This window comes from Rousettus aegyptiacus, unplaced genomic scaffold (assembly GCF_014176215.1).
Source record: "Rousettus aegyptiacus isolate mRouAeg1 unplaced genomic scaffold, mRouAeg1.p scaffold_m13_p_3, whole genome shotgun sequence".
NCBI classification, from domain to species: domain Eukaryota; kingdom Metazoa; phylum Chordata; class Mammalia; order Chiroptera; family Pteropodidae; genus Rousettus; species Rousettus aegyptiacus.
This window is the reverse complement of record NW_023416306.1, coordinates 143,685,095-143,709,341: the sequence shown is the minus strand read 5'-3', so window position 1 is coordinate 143,709,341 and position 24,247 is coordinate 143,685,095. Positions and strand designations below refer to the sequence as shown.

The 24,247-nt window shown below is 44.4% G+C and overlaps 1 protein-coding gene and 1 long non-coding RNA gene across 3 annotated transcripts in view; one reads left to right on the top strand and one right to left on the bottom strand.

Annotated features, from left to right (window-relative positions):
• Positions 1-13,656, top strand: part of LOC107505297 — a 35,813-nt gene extending 22,157 nt beyond the window's left edge. The window contains exons 2-4 of one of the 2 annotated variants that reach the window (XR_004949990.1): positions 4,571-4,747; positions 8,977-9,152; positions 10,021-13,656. This is a non-coding gene — a long non-coding RNA (uncharacterized LOC107505297). Of the gene's footprint in view, positions 1-4,570; positions 4,748-8,976; positions 9,571-10,020 lie in introns of those variants that run through there. The other variant, XR_001595672.2, reaches the window with a different exon arrangement.
• A 6,504-nt stretch (positions 13,657-20,160) lies between these two features.
• The window catches only part of PRKCH (protein kinase C eta), a 196,036-nt gene continuing 191,949 nt past the window's right edge, over positions 20,161-24,247 (bottom strand). Inside the window, exons 13-14 of the mRNA XM_036217840.1 lie at positions 22,876-23,019; positions 20,161-21,427 (exon numbers count right to left, since the gene is read on the bottom strand). Coding sequence (XP_036073733.1) covers positions 21,281-21,427; positions 22,876-23,019 — 291 coding nt within the window. The 3' untranslated portion in view covers positions 20,161-21,280. The remainder of the gene's footprint in view (positions 21,428-22,875; positions 23,020-24,247) is intronic.

Here is a 24,247-nt window from a genome sequence, read left to right as displayed (position 1 = left end):
CAATCTTCTGGAAATGTAAATTTAATGTTCTCATCCCTTGCTTAAAATAGCTTTCTATAGTTCCAAAGCAAAGGACAAACTCCTCAATACTGTTTACACATCCCCACACGATCCAACCCCTGCTTACCTCTCCCAATCCTTGCTTTCCTTACTCCTTTTAATCTAGCCACAAGGACTTTATTTCAGTTCCTCCAATAATCAAATTCTTCCTAACGCAAGCACTCCTTTAACCCTCTTTACTTTTTCATTTCTATTTCTCTTTTAGTGCTCAGCTCAAACGTTACCTTCCCTGAAAAGGCCTCCCAAACCTTCCCTTCTCCAACCCCGTTAGATCAGATATAAACTCTTACAGCATCCTTGCAGGGCATCCTATTTTCCTATGGGGCCTTTATCACAGTTATAATTATATACCTACTTGTTTACTTATTGGATTAACTCCAGTCTATCCCTCTAGATTATAAGCAAGGTCTGTTTACCATTGCATCTCTAATGCTGACCACAGTGCCTTGAAAGTAGCAGACACGCAACAGAGATCCCCTTAGGATGAAAGTGATGCGAAGTAGGAGGCGGCAAGCAACCTTGCTATGAGAACACTGCTCTGATCTGTACCTGCAGGGCTTGTTGGTTAATGGCCACTGATGGCCCAGGTAGCCAAACAACTGCTTTCGGAGGAGCATTAACACCTGTGAGTAAAACAAATTCTATTTTTTTTTCTTCATTAGTTTTGGCTGTTTAAAACACTGGGGAAATTTGAGATGAACTCTCCAACTGCCCTGTTCACTTTCCTTAAGCATAGAGCCAGCCTGAACACATTCTACCACCTGCCCTGTCTCTGGGGAGTACACAGGGCAAAGTGAGGGACTCTGTGTGAGAACTCCTGCCAGACAATGAGAACCAACACAAGTAGATACTTTAAAATATGCTGACAGTGGAGTTATGTCTTTTCATTGCACTGGAGGCAAAACCTTTGTTTTAAAAACAAAGAATTCATACAGAGCCAAGAATGTCCCTGAATCAATAGTCCTAACCCTTTCTCAATCTGCCTAACAGACCCTGGGTCTCAGATGGATGAGCCAAGGATCTGCCACTTAGAGATTACTGTCTCTGTAAACCCGGCTGATATCGATCAAGCACTGACTGTGTGTATTAGGAGCCTAGGAGATAACAAGAGGTGCAGAACATAAAAGGCTACTGATGAATCTGTGTAGATAGACAAGAATGAAACAATTGGAGAGTAATTCCAAGGTTACACGAAAACAGGAGTGTGATGGCATAGCAGACTCTGCTCCCGAGAAAAGAATTTCCCCTGCATTAAGGATGAATTCCCTATGAACTGAGATCATTCATAAAGTCTTCCTGGAGAAAGTAAATTTGAGCTTTAAAGGAAAAGAAAATTGGATTGCCCAGGAGAGCAGGGCAATGAAGAGCTGGGCCCATTAAGCTGCCTGGAGCTGCGAGTTTGTGTTAGTGTTGTGATTTGGGATGCCTCTAAATCAACCATTTTGGGAAGAATAAATCCCTTTGTAGCATCTATAATAAACTGCCAGAAATCTACGTGTTGGGGGTGAAGTTCTGTTTTTCTTTTCAATTGGATGTTGGGATGCTACGTAGTCCTAGTGCCTCTCTGTTTCACTAATCCAAGACTCTTAGTAATCACTTTGTCCCACCGGCCAAATCAGGGCCACAAAGAAAAACCTTATAATCTGGACTGTACACTTTTGCTTACAGTTATTTCTCCTGGTCTGTGGAAATACTGAAGTCCCACTGAATTTTAAACAGCTCTGCCCACTTAGGTACTCTGGACGAGAATAAAAGAGGCAAGAATAAAAGGCACAGGGCATGCCACAGCTGCAATTACTTTCAGCAAGGAGTCAGAGATTGGAAGGGAAACTAAAACATCTTCGGCAACAGTATCTCTTTTAAGGCAAGCCATTTCCTCAGGGAGAGTTTGCAGCCCTGAGCAAAGCCAGGACAATAAAAGATCAAGAATGTCTTTCTAAGGCTGCAAACAGAGCAGCTGACACCTTGAAGTTGGTCTGCTTTTGACCTCTTTAAAAGCCAGGGCAACAGCAAAGACCCCTTATTACATTTTTTAGAAGCTGGCCAAGCATCTCTTTTCTTAATCCATGAAACCCTCAGTATTTGTAGAGAACAGGCAGGGAGGGACATCTTGGGAGATCAAGCGTCTGTCTCAGCAGGTGTCACTCAAACCTGTCTTCCCCAAGCAGTTTTCTGTACTTCTCTTACACCCTCCCCCTGTCTGTTTCACTCTGGAAGTAACCAGCGTGTGTTCTCCTCACCTCCCATGCTTTCTGCACCTTTATTTCCAAAGGCAAGTGAAAACAGTGCTGGGCTGTGCGAATGGGCAGCTCCAGGGAATAATCCTCCCCATTTTCCTTCAAGTGTTTGGTAGTTAGACCTGGGAATTGATTCCAGCAGCAATGAGATCAGAGCGACCACCAAAGCTAAAGCCAAACTGGATTTTGTTCAGGAGGGAGTCTTGTCATTTTCATCTCCAGATAGAAGACCTCTGTTTTCCCAGAAAATAAAATAATAGAAGTAACACAAAACAGGTGACTCCGCAATTAGGTGGGTGAGGTCTCTAGTTGAGGAAGTGGGTGTCCATGAGTACTGGGTCCTCCCTATGAGCATGTCCATCATCTTCTGCAAGCAGAGCTTAGAGAAATTTTGTCCATTTGTTGTGGTTTTCCCAAGTAGTAGAAAGGGAGACTGGGATTCTACTAATGACCATTATCAGCAGACTTTAGGTTAGGTCTCTCAAACTTTTAACACGTATGCAGACCTTCTCGAAATCTCTTTAAAATGCACATCTCCTTTCATTAGGTCTGAGACAGAGCCTGCATTGCTACCGTGCTTCTTGTGATGTTGATGCCACTGGTCCCTGCACGTATTGAGTAGCAAGAAGTTCTATTTTTATTGACTACCGCTAGCTAGGCTATGTAATTTTATTGAAAGGATGTGGTAGGAGTGAGCGCTGATTACTAGCCTCCTGAATCATCCATTGTTCGAGCTGTTTCTTGCAGTTACATCAAAAAGGTCTCTCCCCATAATTCCCCATTGCACAAGAAGCCCATTTGTAACAAGATACTGTGGGCAAGCAAGCCTCTATGCAAAACAGCTTTGGCTCTTTCTGCCCCCTGCCAGGTGGCTGCTGGTTGATGTTAGAGTACAAAGCTTTATGTGACAGTGCTGCTGGTGCCCATTCTGGAGGGGTGGGGCCTACTTTGCAGGCAGCAGCTTCAGTTCCTATTCCTGGTGGCAGCCCCCTCCCCCCACACCCCAGGCTTGTGGGAAGGATGAGGTGGTGGGAGAGAAGTTTCAGGCACGGTTCTGAAGACTGGGGGTATTATTTTTCACTTTTTTTCTGCTACAGGATGTTCCTCGCCTTTTATAAATATTTATAAAATTTCCTCTCGAGCGTGCCTAAGTGTGGGGGATGGTAAAGAGGGTGGTTGGAGGGAGAAAGGAAGAAAAAGTGGCGGCAGTGGTGTATGAGGATTGGAAGGTGGGGCAGGGAGGGGAGGACACTGTGGGCTGGTTTCTGGCCAGTCTCCTGGCCCACCGGAGGGGCAGTTGGACTAGATTGGAGACGTTAAATCAAGAGTCTGTGGTTTATCAGTAAATCCCTGCAGTTGTAAACAGTGTTTAGTCAGTATAAATTTTTCTAGGGAGAGAGCCCATAGATTTCAATAGATTCTCAAAGGGTCCATGATTCACCAGAAGTTAATCAGCACCTTTTCAATCAGGAACCATCTACTAGTCCCTCCCAGAGCGCATGTGTGGAGAACTAGGCTTCTAGAAGTAGCAGACATCAAGTTCAGGCCACGAGATCTGGAGGGACAGGGCAGCCACTTAGAATTATCCAGCAGTCCAGCAAGGATGGAAGCGGGTCAGATAACAACCCTATTTTACAGAGGGAAAGCTGAGCTGCAGTTTATTCAAGTGGCTCTCCCAAACCATGGAGTTAGAATTTGAGTGTGGTCTGGAATCCAGACCTGACACACACAGCACGGGTCAGCACTGGCGAAAAGACCCTTCAATCAGGCCATTGTCTCAGAAGGGCAAGACATTTGTGGCCACAGCGCCAGAAGCCCAGCTGGTTATTTCTAGCTTGCTGAATGTCAGAAATCCAGGCCGCTTCTCACAACAGCCTCCACTTGTCAGACTAAATCAAGGCAGCAGCGCATCAAGCAAGCAAATCAGCTGCCCCCAGCGCCAGCCTCGCTGCACCCGCCCGCCTGCCTGCACCATGCACCTGACCCTGTCCGCGAGTCCCTCCCACCTGCCGCCCACGCGTCACGCTGGGCGGCCACCGCGGTTCTCACCGCGTGGAACCAGCTTGGCGGCCTGTCATCGCCAAGTGTGACCACAGGAGATGGTCTCACCCGGCCTTTGACCCCAGTGATGTAGTGGGCAGGACACTGCCTCTTCTCCAGTATTTTTGGAAACTCCCATCTTCACTCCTTCACTTTTCTCCTTCTCAATAAAACTCTCACCCCACCCCAGTCCCTCTCTAACTCTAAATCCATGATCTTGTTTATGTTTGCAGAAGCCAGCTTTACAGGAACACGAGCAAACCCCAGAACGTAGTGTCTGCTGTTGGTTTCCTGTTCCAGTTTCTGATCATTGCACAAATATTGGCGCACCTGCTGGCTAGACTTTGGACACAGCAGACTGACTTCACCCTCGGGGAGCTGACAGCCTCCTGGGGTAACAGAAAGTGAAGGTGATGTTTTTAGCTGTGATTTGATGATGCATGGGAGTTTGCTAGAGGAAATGGGGGGGGGGCAGGGAAGGAGCGTTGCAGGAAAAGAGAACAGACAAGGGTTGACAAGGGAGAACATCTAACAGTGCAGGACCTGAAAGAAGGCAGGGTGGCCGTGCAGGTAAAGAAATGGGAGCAAGTGGCACATGATGGGCTAAGGAGGAGCCAAGAAGAGACTTTTGAGTCTGAAAACGAAGTGTAGACTATCCTGACAATGCAAGGCAAGAAAAGAAAAGGAAGAACAGAAAAGAAAAGAAAAGTAAGATTTACTTTCTTAGCTGAGACTAGAAGCAAAACTCCTTAGGTCCCAACACAGGAGGAGCAGCGTTTTCAAGGACAAGGGTTACGTTCTTCCACTTGGAGCTAAAATTAACCAGTTTTCTTCTACTCGCCTCCATCTTGCCCTGCTGCTGTGTTCTTATCCCAAGCCCCATCGTGGCCTTCTACACCTCACTGGCCCTTGCCTAGCCTTTAGGTAAGATGCTAGGTGGACTGTACTTCCAATCCACCATCCTGTCTTCAGCCATTCACTTACTCATTGACTCAATAACTATTTATTAAGTGATTGCTATGCATCAGGTGTTGTGCTAGTCATTGAGGGACACAGGAGGGAAGATTCATGTTTTTCCTGATCTCAAGAAGATGTGAATTTGTCCAGTGGTTCCCTAACTTGCCCATGCATCAGAATTATCTGTAAAGGTTTTAAAAATACAGCTAATTGAACATCACTTAGACTGACTAAATTGAAATCTTTGGGGGATAAGTTTCAGGGAGCCATATTATTAAAACTCTCCTCTAGGTAATTCTGTTGAGCAGTCAGAACCACTGATCCTTAGAGGTACGCTGAACTGGAAGTTCTCTGGTGGCTGTTCTGCGTGGTCAGTGGGGGGAACAAATCCAGAGTCTGGCTCCTGACCACAAGACAGTCAGAAATCACCAGAGAAGAAAATGGGGACAAGCTCAGTCCAACTGAGCTATATGCCTGGGATCTGCTCATGTGCCAGTAGGGCTGGATGAATGGAAGAGTGGAGTAGAGTATATCAGGATTGTAGGGTTGGCTGTGCTTGCCTAGACAGGACAATGTCTCTTTCTGGACCTAAATTATATAAACTGTCCAGTTAGAATGCACTCCAGCTATCTGGCTTGTGGACACAAAGACCTTTTTCTCAGCACCACTTTGGTTGTCATGGTCAAGAGCTAGGGATGATTACACTAGCCGGTTTTAAATGGTGACTGAGGTGAGTAACTAATAAAAAATAACCATCAAGCACATTATGTACAAACCCATAAATCTCCACCAATTAAGTCTGAGTACTGGGGCAAACTGAAACAAAGGGCGTCGGTTAGCTTGCTGTCCTCAGAAATAGCCCCTCATCTGTTTATGCGCCCCCCCCCCCCGAGGGATTCTGGGAAGAGACAATATGGCCTGATCATGTCTGAAATCTCACATGCCAGAGGAGACTCTTCATGGAATTTGAGAGGATTAAATTTCCAGTTCCAGTTAATTTTCTGTTTCTTAGGGAAGACTATTCTGAGAACTATATATTAAGTATTTATTTGTTGAGGGCCACCTATGGGCCAGGTACTGTGAAACCTCGAACAATCCACCTGGCAAGATAGGACACAATTGTGTGTACAAGTAGGTAAATATAGGACTTAGAAATCTCCAGTCCACAGTAGAAGAACTGGTTTTGTGGTTGAGATTCTGCATCCTGACCATTTATACACACAGCATATGTTTAAGTGCAGTGTACTCTGGTTGATATACAGATATGCAAGACACAGTCTTTGCCCTCAAGAAGCTTACAATCCAATAGGAAAGACAGGAAATTCCAGTTCAGCATACCTCTAAGGATCAGTGGTTATGACTGCTCAACAGAATTATATAGACCGGTATAAAATATAATAGAAAATAGTATAGACTGCGCAAATAAATGATTCAGTGTCTGCTTTAACATCAGTAAAGCTTTTGTTTCTTTCTTTTTTTTTATTTCCACACCTGGATGTCTTTCAGGAAAGAGCTGTGGTCACTTTGGAAGTCATCTTATTGGAATTAGTGTTTAGAAGGCTACAGGTTCTTCCATCAATATTAACAAATGCTGTGGGCCAGTCCAGCTGCTGGCTCTCACTTCCCTCTTCATGTCTGTGCATCACCTCCATTTTAGTTATATACCCATCTCTGCTACTAGGAGCTAAGTCATCGTAGGTGGGAGGGAGGGAGAGAGAAAAGAAAAATCAATTTATACCTTATCATCTCCAGAAAAGAAGTAAGGAGAGTGCCACTTAACAGTTCTAGAGTCTTATATGTGCCAATAATGTGAACCCTTTGTGGGAGTTTGCACTTAGTTCTCTCAATAATTTCCCAGAGATACCCATGATTTAAAATGACAGGAACCAAGAGCTTTGAGCCTAAAAAAGTGGTGACAAGTGAGGGCCACCTGGAGAAAGTCACTGAGTCTCTGCGAAGGCAGATGCCCTGATTTTTGCCTGAAAGCTGGAGGAGCTGGCTCAGAGGACAGGTGGGAGAACAGGCCACTGAGTGTCTCCCTGGGAAGAGAGAGCAGTCTGGTTTCTGGTGAAAAACTTACATGTATGTGATTATGTGATTTTTCAGGCCTGACCATAGGCAATTACAAAAAGTCTTGGCTCAGAGAACTAGGTGAGGAGCAGCCCTCCCCACGGTAGAGTGTGCATTGTCTCTGAAGGGAGGTGCTGTCAAGGATTCATCCCTTACCCCAGTCCCCGGGCTGGGCCTGCTCTTTGATACTACAGTCCTAATGCAGGGGAGGTACCCAAGGTCCTCTTAAGGTCCCTGTATCTGCTAGGCCTCCTATGGAAGGAGGGGAGGAAGAAGGAACCTTGAAGACACCTTCCCCATTCTGACTCAGTACCCAGTCCTTTTCCACTCCTAGCCTTTCCCCTTCCCCTCACCTCAGGATTTATAAAACTCTTTTTTTCTGGAAGCTCTTCCATGGTGGGAGGACTCTGCACATCGATGCTGATCCACCTAACCCTGGAGCTGGTCATCAGCTCTATGAGGGGAAATGAAACAGGGGGTCAGGTCTCCGGTTTTAGACTGGCTTAAACCATCACTGTGATTAAAGGCTTGTGGCTTTAGTTGGCTATTCTCACACCTGACAGCATAGCCCTTTTTCTCTCTCCCAGCTGAGCTCCTGACAGAAGCCGCTCCATCTCCCAACTGGGTGGGAGCACATACTCAAAGCGTGGCCCCATTTCTGTTAGAGGCTATGGCTTCTCCCACACATGTTTCTATTTCATGTCTAGATTTGGTTTCTCTGTCTCTCTCACAAATACACAAACAGTAACTGAGAACAAGGAGAAACCTAGGGTTGCATGGGGACTGGGCAGGGAGTCAGCAGGTAGGAGAATAATAATGAGGCAGTCCAGATCCAGACTTCCCAGCTGTGAGAATTACCCCAACCTCAGAGACCCCCTTCTTCCTATCTATACTACAGAGCAGGAAACAAAGAATCTGAGAGGTGAGAGGTGAGTGACTTGACCAGGGTCACCCAACTAGAACCTAGGCCCCAATTACTTACAGGCTGCCCCCTCGGTTCTCTTTCTACTTCTGCTACAGGTCCTGTGTAGGGCTGTGCCCCTGGGTGCCCAGGACCGCGCTCAGCCCTCTGTAGTCAGTGTCTCGGGAAGCCTACAGCCTAACGGGGGGAGAGAAGACTAGAGCCGCCTTCTCAAATGCAGGGGTGCTTAGAATCACCTGGGTTAGTTACAACATACTGCCAGCCTGACTCCCAGAGTTTCTGATTCAATAGGTCTGGGCTAGGGGTTGAGCATTGGCATTTCTCACAAGTTTCCAGGCGGGGTTGATGAGGACCACGGGATTAGACTACAAATGACAAAAAAAAAAAAAAAAAAAAAAAAAAAAAGCAACAAAGAAAGAACAGAAACTGAGTGAAGGAAGGTAGGAAGAAGGAACGGGATAGGGGTGACATTGTTTATTAGGGGAACAAATGAACTCCTGTGGCTGGTCTTTGGGAGGTTTCCTTTGTCCTCACCCACTCTGACCTGAAGCTTTCTAGAAGTTTTCACCATAACTTCCACCCTCCACGTGGAGGGCCTTTAGCCACAGATGAGGCTAAAACCTCCACCTAGATTAGATTACTTCGAGCTGACTCGGCTTCCGACACCCCTCATCTTGCTTCCCTCTTCAGATCGCTGCTGGCTGCACAGCTGCCTGTGTTCCATGAGGCCCGAGGGGCTCACGTCCCAAAGGCCAAGAGGATAGAGTCTTGGAGGGTGGTTGTGACCAACTCACCTACCTCTCTCCGGCTTCCCCGTGCACTCACACAAGCCCTGGAAGGCCAAGGCCACTGACAGTCAGAGAAAGGTAGGTTGGTGGGCACATTACAATAGGGTGGGTGGAGGGATTAAAATCTCCACAGCTCACATTGACTCACTTAGCTCATCTTTCAAGTTCTGAGTCATCAGTGAATGTGGACTTGCTTTCGTAGTCATCAGGTCTGAATGTGGGTCACTGAGGTCTAAACCGGTGTGAGTATAATACCATAAAGGTGAGCCAGATACATACAGAAAAAAACAATCTTTTAAGCAGGTATGAAAATGTAGGAGTGACCCTCCTCTCCAAATCCGTTCACTGTTTGGCTAGCTCCATCCACTTGGCTGTGGGAAAACTGAGGCACAATGTTATGTCCAGTGGCCCAAAGTTGTTCCAGCAACAATAACCTCAGGAGGAGATTAGCCAATACAAAGGCAGAGAGCAGGAACCCCACCCCATGCCCCCGCCCTGCCCCACCCACACACACCTAGAGTAGAGGCACCTGAGGGCCCAGGGCAGGGCGAGGACAGCTTGAACTGAGGCCCAAGTGCCTTTTCCTAAGCCTCATCCAACTGCCTAGTGATCCACAGAGGACCACCTGACAAGCTTCTGTGACCCTGGCTGGCTCTGCAGGTAAGAGACTGACATCATGTTCAGACAAATGCAAAACATGCCACCCATAATGTAGAGACGTCTACCTAGCTCTGTTGTTCTCGTGGACTCCAGAAAGGAGAATTAGCACTTGTGGATGGGTTTTCTGCATTAAAAGCCTAAAAAGATTTCCAAAAGACCTAGGTAGAGGCTGAGACCTAGAGGTCTCTCATCTCTACCCTTTTCCACCAGCTCCAGGGGTGGGGGGCTGCCATGGAGACTCCATTTCAGTCCCTTCCAGAAGAGCCCTTGTTTCTCTTCACTGCAGAGGAGGTGGGTAAAGCCCTGGATGTACTTCCTGAAGCCACAGGGAAAGAAGAGGCCGCTGATTCACCAACAGCTGCTTTCTGGAATTGCAAAGCTGGGCTAACAAATGAACGGTATTTTTCCAAGGTGATGCAGAACTGTTACAACATTCCCGCTCTATCCCCATCAGACTTTCCAGTAAGTCTAATCAGAAAGTTACCCAAACTACCCCTTCCTGAGCAATCAAGCACATGAGATTCTAGACATAGTGTTTCCAATATGCCTTAATATCCCTCTTGAGACCTGGGGTCCAGTAACCCCCATGGCCTCTAGAGAACCAGATTGTGTCTGCTGCTTCCAAAGTGTAGTGGCTTTCTTTTGGGATGGAAACCCTGATGGGTGCAGCCGGAGGTGTTCCGGGAGGCACGGAGAAATTCTGGACTTACTGTGTTCTGCCTCTGAGACAGACCGTGGTGGGAACCAAATAAAACTTTTTGGTTCCACTTTCCTTATTCCTTCGCCAGCAAATGGAAAGCGAATGAGAATGGAAGTGTCTGGGGAATAAAAGAGATGGAGCTTAGAACTAGAGCCCCACTCTAAGCTCAGTGACTGAACCCCATGCCTTCTTGAAGATGAACTGGAATAGTACTTCTCTCTTCCTCCTCCAGTGCTGATGCCTTAAAGAGCCTTTTGATGGGGAAATGCTGACCCAGCTCAGTGTCCCTGCTTTGAAACCTAATTGCTTAGTTATGCTAAATATAATTTGTATTGAGGAGTAAGAGTTTACAAGTTATCCTTTTTTATCCTCGTCAGTCTTATAAAGTTGGTGGTGTTATTATTGTTGCTATTTACTCTATGAAGACAGCAAGGTTTGGGAGAGTTTAACAAACCTTGAGTGAATGTAGCTTTGAATTTCAAATTCATGTTTCCAGACTCAAAGGCCATATTCTTCGGAGTGTATAGTGTACTCTCAGCTGGTGGTATTGATAGCCTCCCAATTCGATATGGTCTCCTGGATCCAGAAGACAACTCTGAGGCTTGGAAAGTTCCTAGAATCATACTTGGGGCCTGACAAATGACAAGGCAGAGGGAAAATGCAAGATGGTACCCACCAGCCTTTGTGGTCTCTGGGGATGATTTCAGTCAGTTCCTAGATATGTGTTAAATTAGAAGCCTGCTTCTCGGGCCATAGCTTTTAAAATCTGCAGATAGCCTTCTTTCATGAAAAGACTAGGCATTTATTTCTGCTGCCTTTGCTCTTGGCCCTGGGGTAAGAGGATGAGGGTAGCCACGGTGAGTTCACAAAAGCCTGTTAAGAACTATTTCTTAGTTTTCAATAGCATTTTGAGTCTTGTGGACACAGGCTCCATTGGCTTTCTGAGTCAGATGTTTCGAGGGCCTGTCTCTCAGGTGAAAGTCTTAAAAGTTGAGGCACCAGACATGGGATCCAAACCCTTAGCTCCACAGGGAGAAGCTCAGAGTTGTGTGTTCCCTCCAGGCTCTGTATTCCTGGGCAAGGGGCGGGGTTCATGACAAGATCGTATCTCAGCCTCTGATGTGGGAATTCAATGTGGGCTGTTTCTTGCTTGTCTAACGCATCACTTAGCTAGTTTCTGGATTTCTTCCAGAGGAAATAGTTCCATATGTACATGTAGGTTTGGCGTGTCCACTGTCTTGAGCTGGAACTACAAAAGCTTTCTTACACTCTCCCTGCCACTCCTTATTTTTTCAAATCTTAATCCAAGACCTCATTTCATTTTCAAACTGTTGCATATCTCATCTCATTTCTTAATACATCTGTTGTTCCCCACTGAGCTCTTTGCCCCAAGGAGATCCAGGAGTTGGGATGGAGAATGAGGCCAACACTGCTGATTGCCTGATAAATAGCCATCCTTCCTCTTCTGTCCCCTCCTACACTCCTAGAACCCAGACTTTGTTTTTCATTCTTGTCCTTCAGTGGAGAAGGAGTCCCTCCTTAACCCCCTGTGTCTAAGTCATATATCTAAGATTTACACTCTAAGCTACTGGTTCTGTATTCTAACTGCACATTGAAATCATGTCCCACCCCACCTGAGACTTCAAGGCACCCTCAGGAACTGTAGCCTTGGCTTTCTTCTTCCTTGTCAAGTGATTGGTTTTAGATATGTTCATGCTATGCCGAACTGGCCCATAGGGTATGAGGAGATGAGGCTGGGAAGCTTCTAGGAAGGTTTTCAACATTAAAAAAAAGTCATGATTCAAGGGTGTTCTGTCTCTGGAGGTTGTTATCTGCATGTGACTCAGGTAAAGGAATTTTGTTTAGTACTTGATTGCGAATATAATTATTTAATCCTCATACTAACCTCTGAAGTAGTAATAGTTTTTCTTTCTTCTTCTTTTTCTTCTTCTTTTTTTTAATAGTTTGATTTTCATTACCCTCACTTCCCAGACAAGGAAACTAAAGTTCACAGAGATTTCAATACTTTCTCCCCAATGACAATAGCTAGTAGGAGCACAGCCAGGATGAACCCAGCTCAACTTGGCTCTGAAGACTCTGATTTTCTCGCTATTCCCAGCAGGGTACTAATAAGCTGTCTAAAAATAAAACTAAAGAAAAACAAAAACCTGATTTGTAGCATTTGCCAGTTTTCATGGTGTAAATATTCTTACCACTGCCAAATATAAGCTATCACCATGAGCTCACTGAGTACCAGCTTGGGAAGAGATGTGCACAATTGGTTCTTCTGAGCCAGTGTGAGCCAGCTCCAGCAAACCACTAGAACATGCGTGAAGAGCTCAAACCTAGCCATTGACCAAGAACCAAGTTTCTCCCCAAACTCCCAAACAGAGCTTTTTCTCACCACATCTCCCCAGAAACAGACCTTTACACTGGAGTTCTGCCTTGTTGGAGAGAATGCTTAGCTCTTGTTCCTAGGAGGCAGATAAGCATGATGAGGGAAAACCCAATAAGGGTGTACTTCAGAGGCTTCTTAATGTCTCTGGGATGCTAATGATGCAGACAGGAGTCCCAGAGGACTATCTATTATTCTGCACAATGATGGGCCAAGAGTGCCTTTACCATTTGCTTTATTTCTTTGCCATCTGAGCTGCTGCACATTTTGTGTACACTTGCTGAGCCCCCTGGCAATGCTGGGCACAGATTCATGACTATGTGGTACAGTGACAGCAGCAGGGGCCTGGGCATGTGGCCAATGGAAACTCTATGGTGAGCGAACTCCAGGCCTTCCCCAGTGGGCCAGGAAACAGCACAATTATAGTGTGCTTGCTAAGCCCATTTCAGACTGTGGCATGATAGTCTATCAGGGTTGGAAGGGACTGCTTTGATTATCCAGTCTGACTTCTGTATGTCACCCCACCAGAGGTAATAGACTATTTGAAGATGTCTAGTGATGGTGAACTCCTTCCCTCCCAAGGAAGTCAATTCCACATTACCTTTGTGAAAAAAAAAAAAAATTCATTTTTATGCTAAAACAAGTTTTATAACCCTATCACAGCCCAAGATCATCTTAGTTCTAACCCTGGGGAGCAGTAAATAACCAGACTAGTCCCTCTCCATAGGGCAGGCTTTATCAGCCAGGATAGTCAAGGTTATGCTGCAGTGATGAACAACTGCTACAATCTCAGCAGTTTAAACAACAGTAATAAAAATAATAGCAGTTATCTCCATCAAGGATTGGCTGAGGGCTTGTACAAGTTAATAGGTCAGGGACCCAGGCTGTCAGAGCCCAGTTGTCATCTCTCAACATAGCCATTCACTGGAAGAAAAGTCTGGTCTGCTGGGGGTTGGGAGGTATGAAGAGAGTCCCTAGCACACCTAAATGTTCTAGCTTACAAGTATTGGACATGTAACTGCTAGAACTATTCAAGGGACCTCACCTACATTTACCAGGACTACAAAGGGGCTCTTACTACATGTCCAAGAGTCAGATAGCTGCAAATATTTGGAGCACAGCCTTAATGACCACCACTATACATTGGAAGGTAGTTAGGATGCCATCCTACTTTTTTTCTCATGCGCTCAGTTTACCATCTCACTTGCCATGTTGCATGCTTTGCTCCCTTTGTCACTCAGGTCATCCTCCTCTGAACCTGATTGACCTTGTAACTCTGTGGTGTCTATGGCTGAGTCCAGTTTTCCAGGCCCAGTTTAATTATGGCTCAGTGGGGCTCATTCCCTTCATCTGAGGCACCATGGTTTGAATTCTAGAGTCTAAGAATGCAATTTTATTTACATTTTTGACAACCACAGCACCCTGCTAGTATCTATTCACTGGACTATAAGCTCCAGGATGGTGGGGACTACAACTGTCTTGCTTGTCGTAGTGTCCCTGTCATTTGGAGAGAGGTCTGACAAATCCTAATATTTGTTGGATGAATATATATATTGAATTTATTCTTTGCCTCTGACTAATTTTTTACTCATGCTGTCAAGTCTTGTCACTTCCTTCTTGTCCTGATATAATTAGCTTTTTTAGATCTAAGTACAGGTTATATTTATTTCTTAAATTTGTTCCAGCATAGAGCTGTGAAAAAATATTATTTTTGGAGTCAAAAATTGTGTATTTGACACGCAGCTCTGATTATATCACTCACCAGCACATATTTCTTAAGCACCTACAATGTGCCAGGTGCCATGGATACAAGTATGAGGAAAAGGCCACAAGGCTCTTACCCTTGAGTGGGTTAATTTTAGCAACAAAAATATAACCTCTCTAGATTAGAATGTCTATTCATGAATGCAGTAATTGTTGAGTGTTTTTTTTTTTATTCTAGTTTTTCCAGCATGCCTGGCACATAGTCAGTGCTCAATAAATATTAGTTTAATGAGTGAGTGAGTGAAGGAACTCTAAGCTGCAGTTTGCTCTTTTTTTTTTTAATCAGAATCTCCTGGGAGGAAACATAGTAACACTTTGTACTATTGTCTAATTTTTGTGTTTAGTCATGATGTTGATTGTTCGAAATCTAAAATAAAAGGAAAACATGAAATTTGTTATTCTCAAGGGATCAGAGCTTATCCAAGGTTGCAGAACCCTATTTCAGATTGATGATAGTCTATTAATCACTGTACTTTGGGTACCATTGTTCATTTAATCTAGCTTAAGGCACAAGGAAGTGAGACTTTGTCATGTATGTTGCTGAAGCTCAGCTATACTAACCCTATCACATCTTCCCGATCAACCAGTCTAGTAACCATCCAAGAAAAAAAATGCAATTAGACTTTCCAGACTTGTTTTTATGAACTCTTCAACAGTCCTAATGTTAAATGCCCCTTATGGTTCTCAGAAATTACTGCTCAACTAATTCTGTTCTGCAATTTTGCCCATACTTACCTGAATGCTTTATTTAGATAATCTCTTTATCTAGGTTGGGCTTTAAAACTTACTATAACCGTTCCCTCTTGAAAATTGCTTTGAGGAAAAAAGCAGAGCACAGTTGAGGAATATTGCTTTCTCTTTCATTCACAAGTACTTCTCAGTTGCTGGAAGAGGGCTTATCTTCCTCATGATCTTGTGCTGATCTTAACTTTAAAAAGCATTTTTCCTTTCCATGGATGAACAAACATGAGAAATATGAAAGACAACCAGGTATGAGATATTGTATGTGATTTTAGGGATTGGGATTGAGAGCATGCAGAGAGCATGAGTGGGTGTGCTAATGTGTGAAGGTTGCATAGAGGACAGGGAGTCAACCTGAGTGGTGGGGGTTTTGTGTGTGGTGAGAGTAGTGTGGGGTTGGTGTCTGCTGGTGGAGGCTGATTGGCCATATCCCTCTGCTCACCCTTAGTCGTGAGACCACAGGCTGGAAGAACTTGAGGGTCATCCAGGTTATTTCTGACACTTTCAGATTAAATGACTGCTAGACTATCCCTGGTTTCTAACATTTTGAAATGTCTCCAAAGGAGATTCCTACGTCAACCTCTGCAGCCCACTTGAATGTTTGACTACACAATTTTTCACTTCGTCTAGCTTAAAATCTTCTAGCTATGGTTCAAGCCCTTAGAAGAATGAAACCTCTGCGAGGTGACAATTATCTTGGTGGCGTGAGAAAGGCAGCTGTGGGTGGTCTGGAAGGGTTATTACATGAAGACAGGGATCCTGTGGCCCAGTTTTTAATAAGAATACACAGGACTACAAGCTGTCCCATTTTAGAAACTTTCTTCATAGATATCCTCATCTAGAAAGAAAAAGCCCTTGGTTCTATTATTGACTTCAAACCCTTAGGTATGCCAGCACTTGAGCACACGTCCTCTTTCTCAACTGGTCCACAGTCATGTTGAGTATCTAGAGGGTGTCCAGCAGGTACAGGTGTTGGCATGAGGTCTCTTTGTTATATGGTCAGAAGTGAGTTAAATGTACCTTCAAGTTAAATTTAGCAGAACAAAAGAATTCTTGAAAGGTCTGAGAGAAGATCTATTTTAGAGAAAACTAAATATTTTTTGGCCTCTCATTTTTAGGGTAATCAGCACAGTATCGAGCCTAATACTGATCCTGCATGTCAATCAGGGTAGGATGGGACCAAGACTCCTTAGGAGAAGTTTCTAAAAGAGTCTCCTGAGCAATTCCTGCAGCCAACTAATTAGAAAAGTAAAATTCCTCCAACTCGGAGCTGGCACAGCATCCCCATCAAGTGAGATAGGCTGCATGAAGAGTGTAGTACTGTCCATTTTTTTCTGGACATCACATGCAACTTTCCCATGGTTCTCTGGAAAAGCTGACAATGATAATTGCTAACACCGATTGATTTTCTATGATTGATTTTCATGGGGTAGGTGAATATCACAGCTGATGCCTGCTGTAATAACATGAGGTGGGCAAGTACTAGTCTCATTCCTATTTCACAAATGAGATCACTGAGATCTAGGGGAAAGACTGCCCTTCCCCAAGAACACACAGTAAATGGGAGATTCAGTACATAGGTCTGCATTCTACTTAAGTCAGCAGTGCTCTTAACCCCCGTGATGTCTTGCTTCCCGGAACCATGGTGGGCAGTGTAGGCAGTGTTGCTCTTATAGGCAGTCAACGCCAGGGGAAGAGCTGACACAGGATGACGCTGAAGGTGCAGAAACACATGGGAGAAATATAATAGACTCTAAAAGAGCTTATACATAAATGTGCAAACTGGGACTTATGTCATCTAGGTGGTGGGAAAACTAGCTAATGTGACAGGTTGCACACTGAAAATCAACTGGTAGAGAGGCAGAGAGAGTATAGAACTGACTTGTACTGGGAAATAGAGTGAGGACGGGGGGGGGGGGGCGGGAAGAGAACAGCTGACAAGGGAGCGGAGGTGATTGTGGGGGGTAGAGCTGGGACAGGATGAAGCTGAGGGGAGCTCTCTTAGCTTTGGTTCTAATTCAACGCAGGAAGGAAGGGAGACTACAAAGCCCCATTTATAGCTGCCCTCCGGCTGACTCTGTCCAACCCACAAGGCAATTCAGAGGAACTTATGACCACAGGACTCAGTTCCTTTGCGGATGTCTCAGGCTGTATCTGAGTCTTATCCTTAGATGACGTAAAATGAGAAGTGATAGGACCCAGTGTGACTCTGAGCCAGGGGCAATCACAGCAGGCTGTCTAGTCATTTTAAAGTCAACACAATCAGGATGACCAAATCTGAAAATAAAGAAAACACAAAGCTTTATGGTGTTGCCCAGTGATATGGTCAAGGCCAAATCTGTGGTTGGAATATTTTCAAGGCAACCTGCACTCAATTAAGATCAATACATGATAAATGGGATGTTTTATTATTGTTCTTTTCTTTGCTACCAAGTGACATCAGCTCTGTAGCTGTAAACATGCAGCTGCCAGTTAGGCGCCATGAGCTAGCAAAGTGGGTAGTAAGGAGTTATTGAGGTATGAAAAGTCTCCTCTGGGAGGGGAGAGGATAGGACTGGAAATCCCATCAAAGTTCAGAGGTTACCCCAGCGGTTCAGACGGGGTTTACAGGATCCAGGGTGACCCAGACTGTTTCCTCTTCCTTGAGGAGGCCCGAGTCCCAGTTGCATCACTCTGGCCTGCCCCAGGTCCTTTAAGAGGGGGGTTACTAGCTCCAGGCCCTTGACATGCAAATCCTAAATCTCACTGCTGATAAATGGTTCTGCAGACAGGATGACTAATACCATCCTGCCCCGCTGGCAGTTCGCTGAGTTTTCCCTGCTTATCCTGATTTTACACCCTTTTTATTGTTCTTAAAACCCCACAAACATGGGGAAAAATAGAATTGGCCTTAATAGAAGAACCTCACCAAATTCAGTTATAAAAGTAGGAACTCTGGAGTTAAACTGCCTGGTCTAAATCTTGACCCTACTGGTTTGTGTGACTTCGGATAAATTGCTGAATCTTGCTGTACCCCAGTTTCCCTATCTGTACACTGAAGATGAGAGTACCCACCTCCTAGGGTACTGAATGAGTAAATACATTTAAATGTTTGGAACAGATAATAAATATGCCCTAAATGTTAGCCAATTTAAGAGAAAACATCTGTAGTCAAAAGCTGATGAACATCTTAAAACAAATGCTTTGTAGTTATTCTTTCAAATACTTAAGGCCAATGTCTAGTTCATTGTGAAATAGCTTGGGAGGGTAGGGGCGAATAAGTTTGGGAATAAGGACTAGCTGGGGGGGACTGCAGGGTGATAAGGCCTGAGGATCTCTAAATATTCCTTATCTAAGAGGCAAGGTAGTCCTGAGGAAGGGGGCTGGGGAGTCAGTGTGACCTCACTTTGACCTCGTGCTACCAGCAGTCCCAGCAGCAGACTCAGCACCTGCTGATAGAATGGCCTGTGGCCAGTCTGTCCCAGGAAGTGCAGGCAGCAGGCCAGCCTTGTGATCCTCAGAAGGGATGCAAGGTTTAAGAGAACTGATGAAAGATGTGAAGTCACGCTCTAACCCTGGAGTTGGAGATTCTTTGAGTTTTTGGTTAAATATCCTATATCTCCCCCTCTCCTCACATGTAAAAGAGGAAAAAGAAAGCAGCACTGGAAATTCTATCATAGCAAAATTGTTGGCTGTGATAATCTGGCAAGTGTGGAATTACCTTAAAAGAATGGACTTATCCCAAACTGGGGTACCCGGGTAGCAGGCTTGAGAATAGATTGTGACGAGGAAAGCTGCTGGGTGATTACGAAGACTCATCAAAGAGGAGTGTGGGTCCTTTGCAGGGCTGTGATAATGGATTTTGTGAACGCGGGAGGCATGCTTTATTCATGGTTCTTTACCACTGTGGGATAAACCGTACCAAGTAGCTAACTGCCCCACAGAACAGAAGACCCTGAGCTACAAAGTAGCAATGAAAGGCCAAAAGTCCCAAGATCAGAATGATTCCTTCCTTCCTTGAAGTGTGTTGGATTAGAAGTTCAAAGATTTGACTTGTCATAGACTGGAATCAATCCTTACCAAGTCTGAAAGCTTTTGGCAACTAATAACTCAACTTCTCTGGGCCTCTCTTCTTATTTGCAAAATGTGCCATGATATTCACATTGGAGATAGTGGTAAAATTATCAGCTTTACTTCCCAAGAGTATGGTAAAGATCTCATGAAATGATGTAGGTGAGAGTACCTGTGAAAGGCTAAATGCTAAACAAATGTAAAAGGGCGGCTCCTAACTATTCCAGTCATTCAAAAGCCATTTTTCACCTTGGAATACAAGAGAGAACCCTCAGCAGAAACTGTCACTACTTGCCAGATACCCCTTGTTGCTCTGTAACGCCTCATCCCTTTTGTAGTTAGAGGGAGGCCATATTCTTGCCAATCGAATGTGAGCAAGGTGATGTGTCTCCCTCAGAGGCAGGCAGCGAGCACCTCCCCCCTCTCTCCTTAGCTCTGACAACCGTGGAAGCTGCATTTCCCACATGGCATCATTACAAGATGGAAGAGGGCCGTCGAACTTGCATTATATGTGAATGAGAAATAAGCATTCTGCCTAGTCACCGAGAGTTCAAGGGTTAGTCTGTTGCAGCAGTCCTTACCCCGATTCAGTATGAAGTTTTGGTCAGTCAGTAAGAGACAGGCCACGTTCATTTAAGGCATACACAGAAAGTTATTCCAACCTTTCCTCTCTGGAATTTGTTTTAAAAGTTCTATCCATTCTGCTCAAAGCTATTAATTGGCTATCTGGTATCCTAGAGGGGATGGGACAAATCCTCTAGACAAAAAAAATTTCCTTTTGCTACAAAATGCATTTATTTCCAGCCAGATAAAATTCTCCAACTGCATATATGGTTACATAGTATAAGGTCCTTCTTTGATAAATGTGCCATTTACAAGAGCCATTTCTAATTATTAAAATGCATACCAAACAAACATCTTCGCCTCTTAAAATATAATTTAAATAAACTGCCAACGTATAGGCCATAAGTCTGGTCATAGACGTGAGTGGCGTGCGATTCTTCACTGAGGAGTCCAGGGCAATATGGACACATTGCCTCACAATGAGATTCCACAAGTCAGCAGGCAAGCAAGCACCTCTAGCTCACCTGCTGATTGTGTGGATAGTTGCTGTTGCGGCAGTGAGCCTTCTGTGAAAAGAGTTATGTGCAGACAAAGTATGACTTATGCAACATGGAGAGGCATTTCACAGAATGCAAACACCAGGTAAATTAATGGGCTGTAGAATGAAAGCTTGGTGAACGCAGATCTGTTTACCCTATTGGGTACTGTGGCACCATCTTGATGGGCACTCAAATAAATATCTATATAGGTAAGGATAAGAGAATAAGCTGGAAAGTTGTCTTGGTGTCCAACATCTGTTTTCAAGATTGGGCTTTAAGTTATGATTTTTTTTGCATACCATTTTTTGTTTCTTCAGAGTAAGTCATTTTATTTGGAAAGCCATTCATTCCCTTACCTTTAGATTCTTCATTAGCTTTTAGAGACTTCTTGCAGACAGCCAGTATTAGGGGCTCACTGGCCTAAAGGGAGGTCCATACAAAGTCTTGATTTGTCCCTTGAAATAAAAAGCCTGTTTGGCTCAGAATTTCTAAGATCTAGTTTATTCTTCACACTTCTCTCATTTTGGTTCCTGTTAATATCCCAAGCCCGAACTAGCCACCAGACTCATAGGTCAAACAGTATATTTCTTCATGAAATCTCATTTCCAGTGCCACGGCTCCCTCAGGACTTGAAATAGTAGATGTCTTGAAGTTCCATCCTTCAGAGTTCTCCACTTGCTCCCTGATGGTGATGTTGTTCTAAGGCTGATGCTGTGGAGTTCTCTGTAGAGGAAATTCCTGGAAAATCTGTATCCTCTTGTGATTCTCATATCTCTCTCATTCCCCATAAGGCTTAAGGTTGCAATTCTGGAGACACAAAGGAAAAGTTTCTAAACTCATCCTGGTTAATCATAGGAAGATGTCCCTCATCAATTGGAGTTAAAACTGGCTCTTCTTTTATGAAGTCAGGGTCAAAATTACTGACATCTTCTCGGGATTTCTGTCAAAAAAAAACAAGGGTCAGATTTATGCACTTGAAACTTACTCATCTTCCACGGGACTTGGCCCATTCCAATGAGTTCAGAGAACTCTGCTACTCAGTAGCATTATTTACAGTTATAACAATTATGATTAAACAGCATTTTATAGTAATTCTGCATTGTGTATTATTATGGCATTTGGTAACCACCAATTCACTAAGCCCATGAAAATCTTGCTGAGCAAGGCCAGCCTTAGGCTGGGAGGCTAAGGAATTAATTTGGTCACCTGAACCAGCTGGCTCACTCACCCTGTACTCTCCATTTCATCAGGGCGCCAGTTCTCAACAGTACACAAGCTTAATGAGACGTACACAAGCTCATATTTGTCAACAGAGGTTGAATAAGTTCACGCTTGGCCCGCCTATTGTTTTGTACACAGGTATGTAATTGAAGAGATTTTTCTCTCGAAAGATTTCTTGGAAATGCTGAGCTTAGGCAACAACTACCTCTCCTTTGACTCACCAATCAGATTTATTATGGCCAGCTGGCAAAGCTTTCGCTCATCCCAGAGGAGCTGGCAGGGGGATGCCCATTAAAGGCAGTGGCTTTGCCTCCGGCGGCTTGGTGTCCAACCAGCAGGCTATTCCAGATGAAGCTAGTTGTGTGTTTGGAAATGTTGGTATTTTACATTTTCATAAACTAATGCTGTAAAGATCATTTCTATTACTGTTGGGCCTCTCGTTTCTCTTACCTGAGTCAATGATACTCCTCTCTCTACCTTTGGAGCACCCTCATCCCCCCAACTCTTGATCTACTGCTAGCTCAGCATCTCTGCCTTCTCATTGTGGATCTCTTGACCCACAGATAAGAAGGAGCTTACCCCTCAGACGAAGAGGTGGACCACCCTCAGGAAGGCTACCCTACTTGGCTGCTGAGCTTGGGGAGACACCCTTTGTGCTCCTAGTATCTCTCCAGTCAAAAGGGACTTGGCTTGAGCTCCGCACTGCAGTCACTGTTACAGACGCAGGCTCTCCAAGCGGAGGAGCCAGGCTTAGTGAAGTGAGTAGCATTTCCCACTGTCTGTACTTCCTTAGGTGCTTGGGAAAGGTGCCCTCACTGAGGAGCAGAGGAAACTGGCTTAGGAAGGGTGAATTTCTCAATCAGCCAAACTCTTTTAGAGAACCTTGAAAGCTTCAGGCTTCCTAGGCACCAGGAAATTTTATCTTAATTTAAGGGATAATGGGGCCAGGGCAAGTGAGATGTGAAAACTTTGTGAGAAGTAACCGGGACACACAGAAAAGTAATCTGGGTCTCAGGCAAGAAGTCCAGCCTCCTTCAGGTAAAGGCCCCCTGCCAAGTGTTAGGCTGAACTTCTGGTTATTCCATAGGGAACCATCCAGCCATTCAATAGACTTTGGAACACTATAACATTTTAAGAAAGTCTAGTACGATGGTCTCAGACACTTACGATTCTGGGTCTGAACGGTGGTTCTAGCTGGCGGTTGTTCAGCTGCGCCCAGTCTATTTCCTTAAAGAAGGGATGTCTCAAGATGGCATGCTCACCGCCCTGAGTCAGGCTACCCAAGCGCATGGTTGGGTTCTTGGTCATGAACTGAGAGATGGAGGGAGAAAGAGTCGGTCATTCAATCACATACGACAAGTATTTCACAAGATGGTAGGCATCAGTTCTGGAAGAGGAGTTTGTGTGAGGCTTTCTGGCTCATCTTGCCGAACTAGCTGAATTTTCCATCAAGAGCAGCACAGCCAGTGTGAATCATCCCTTAAAGCTGCAACTGCTTGTGTGTATTTATGGCCTTCCTCACTTCCATTTCAGACGTGGCCACTAAAATAAAGCTGAAGGGTCCAGTTTTCTGTAAATATCATGTATTTTTCTTTCCTCTTTGAAGAAAAGGAACTCTTTATAAAATAGTGTGCCTTTCTCCAACCCTGCAGTTGTAGAGAGCCCACATCTTATGAATGGGGCTACTTTTAGGAACAGCTGTCCCATTTTTCGGAGAGACCCGACTAGCTGGCCAGGATTCCTGCTCTCTGACAAGACCACAGAGAGAAGAGTGGGAGTCATTATTGTGAAGATCTGTGTGAAGAAGCCGCAAGGATGAAAAACAAAGTTCTGTGTTCTGGCTCTAGGATAAACAAAGTTGGCCACTTGTCTTCATGCAACAAAGAAATCATAGTTTTAGTGAAAAGTTTTTTTTCTTCAAGATGTTCCCTTCTCCCCTGGCCTTCCATTTTCGAAATGTTTAATGACTGAGAATCCTGCTGCATAGGCTAAAAATCAAAACGAGCACTACCACACATTCAAGCAATGTGTGTATATAAATCTCCCATATTTCTATCAATTGAGAAACTTCCTCGTGTCTGAGCTCTTATCAAGATGTTTTGGACTAAATCTACTTTCACAAAATGGCCACTAAATGTGTTCCGATCACGTTCTGACCAAAGACTAGTACAGGATAATTCACTTTCCATGGCCAGAATGTGATTTTCGATTTCAAAGACACTTAAAACTAATTTAATTTCCCATTTTAAAAAGAAAATTGCCTTGGAAAATAACTTTTGTTTTCGTTTTTAAATTTAAATTGAATTACCTTTAAACGAATTTATGACAACTTATGATAGTCCCCGAGTATCCCTTTCCAAGTTTGATTTATGACCACAGGACAAAAGTAATGCTGTGTTCACAGAAATTGCTTTAGAGCAGAATTTCCAGAGTAAACCCTGTAGAAGGTGCAGACGTGAAAAGGTAGTGTTAGAGGTGGCCATCCCTGCCATGCCAGGTGTCCAAAGCTACAAAGCCTCCAGTGTTGTTTCCCATGAAA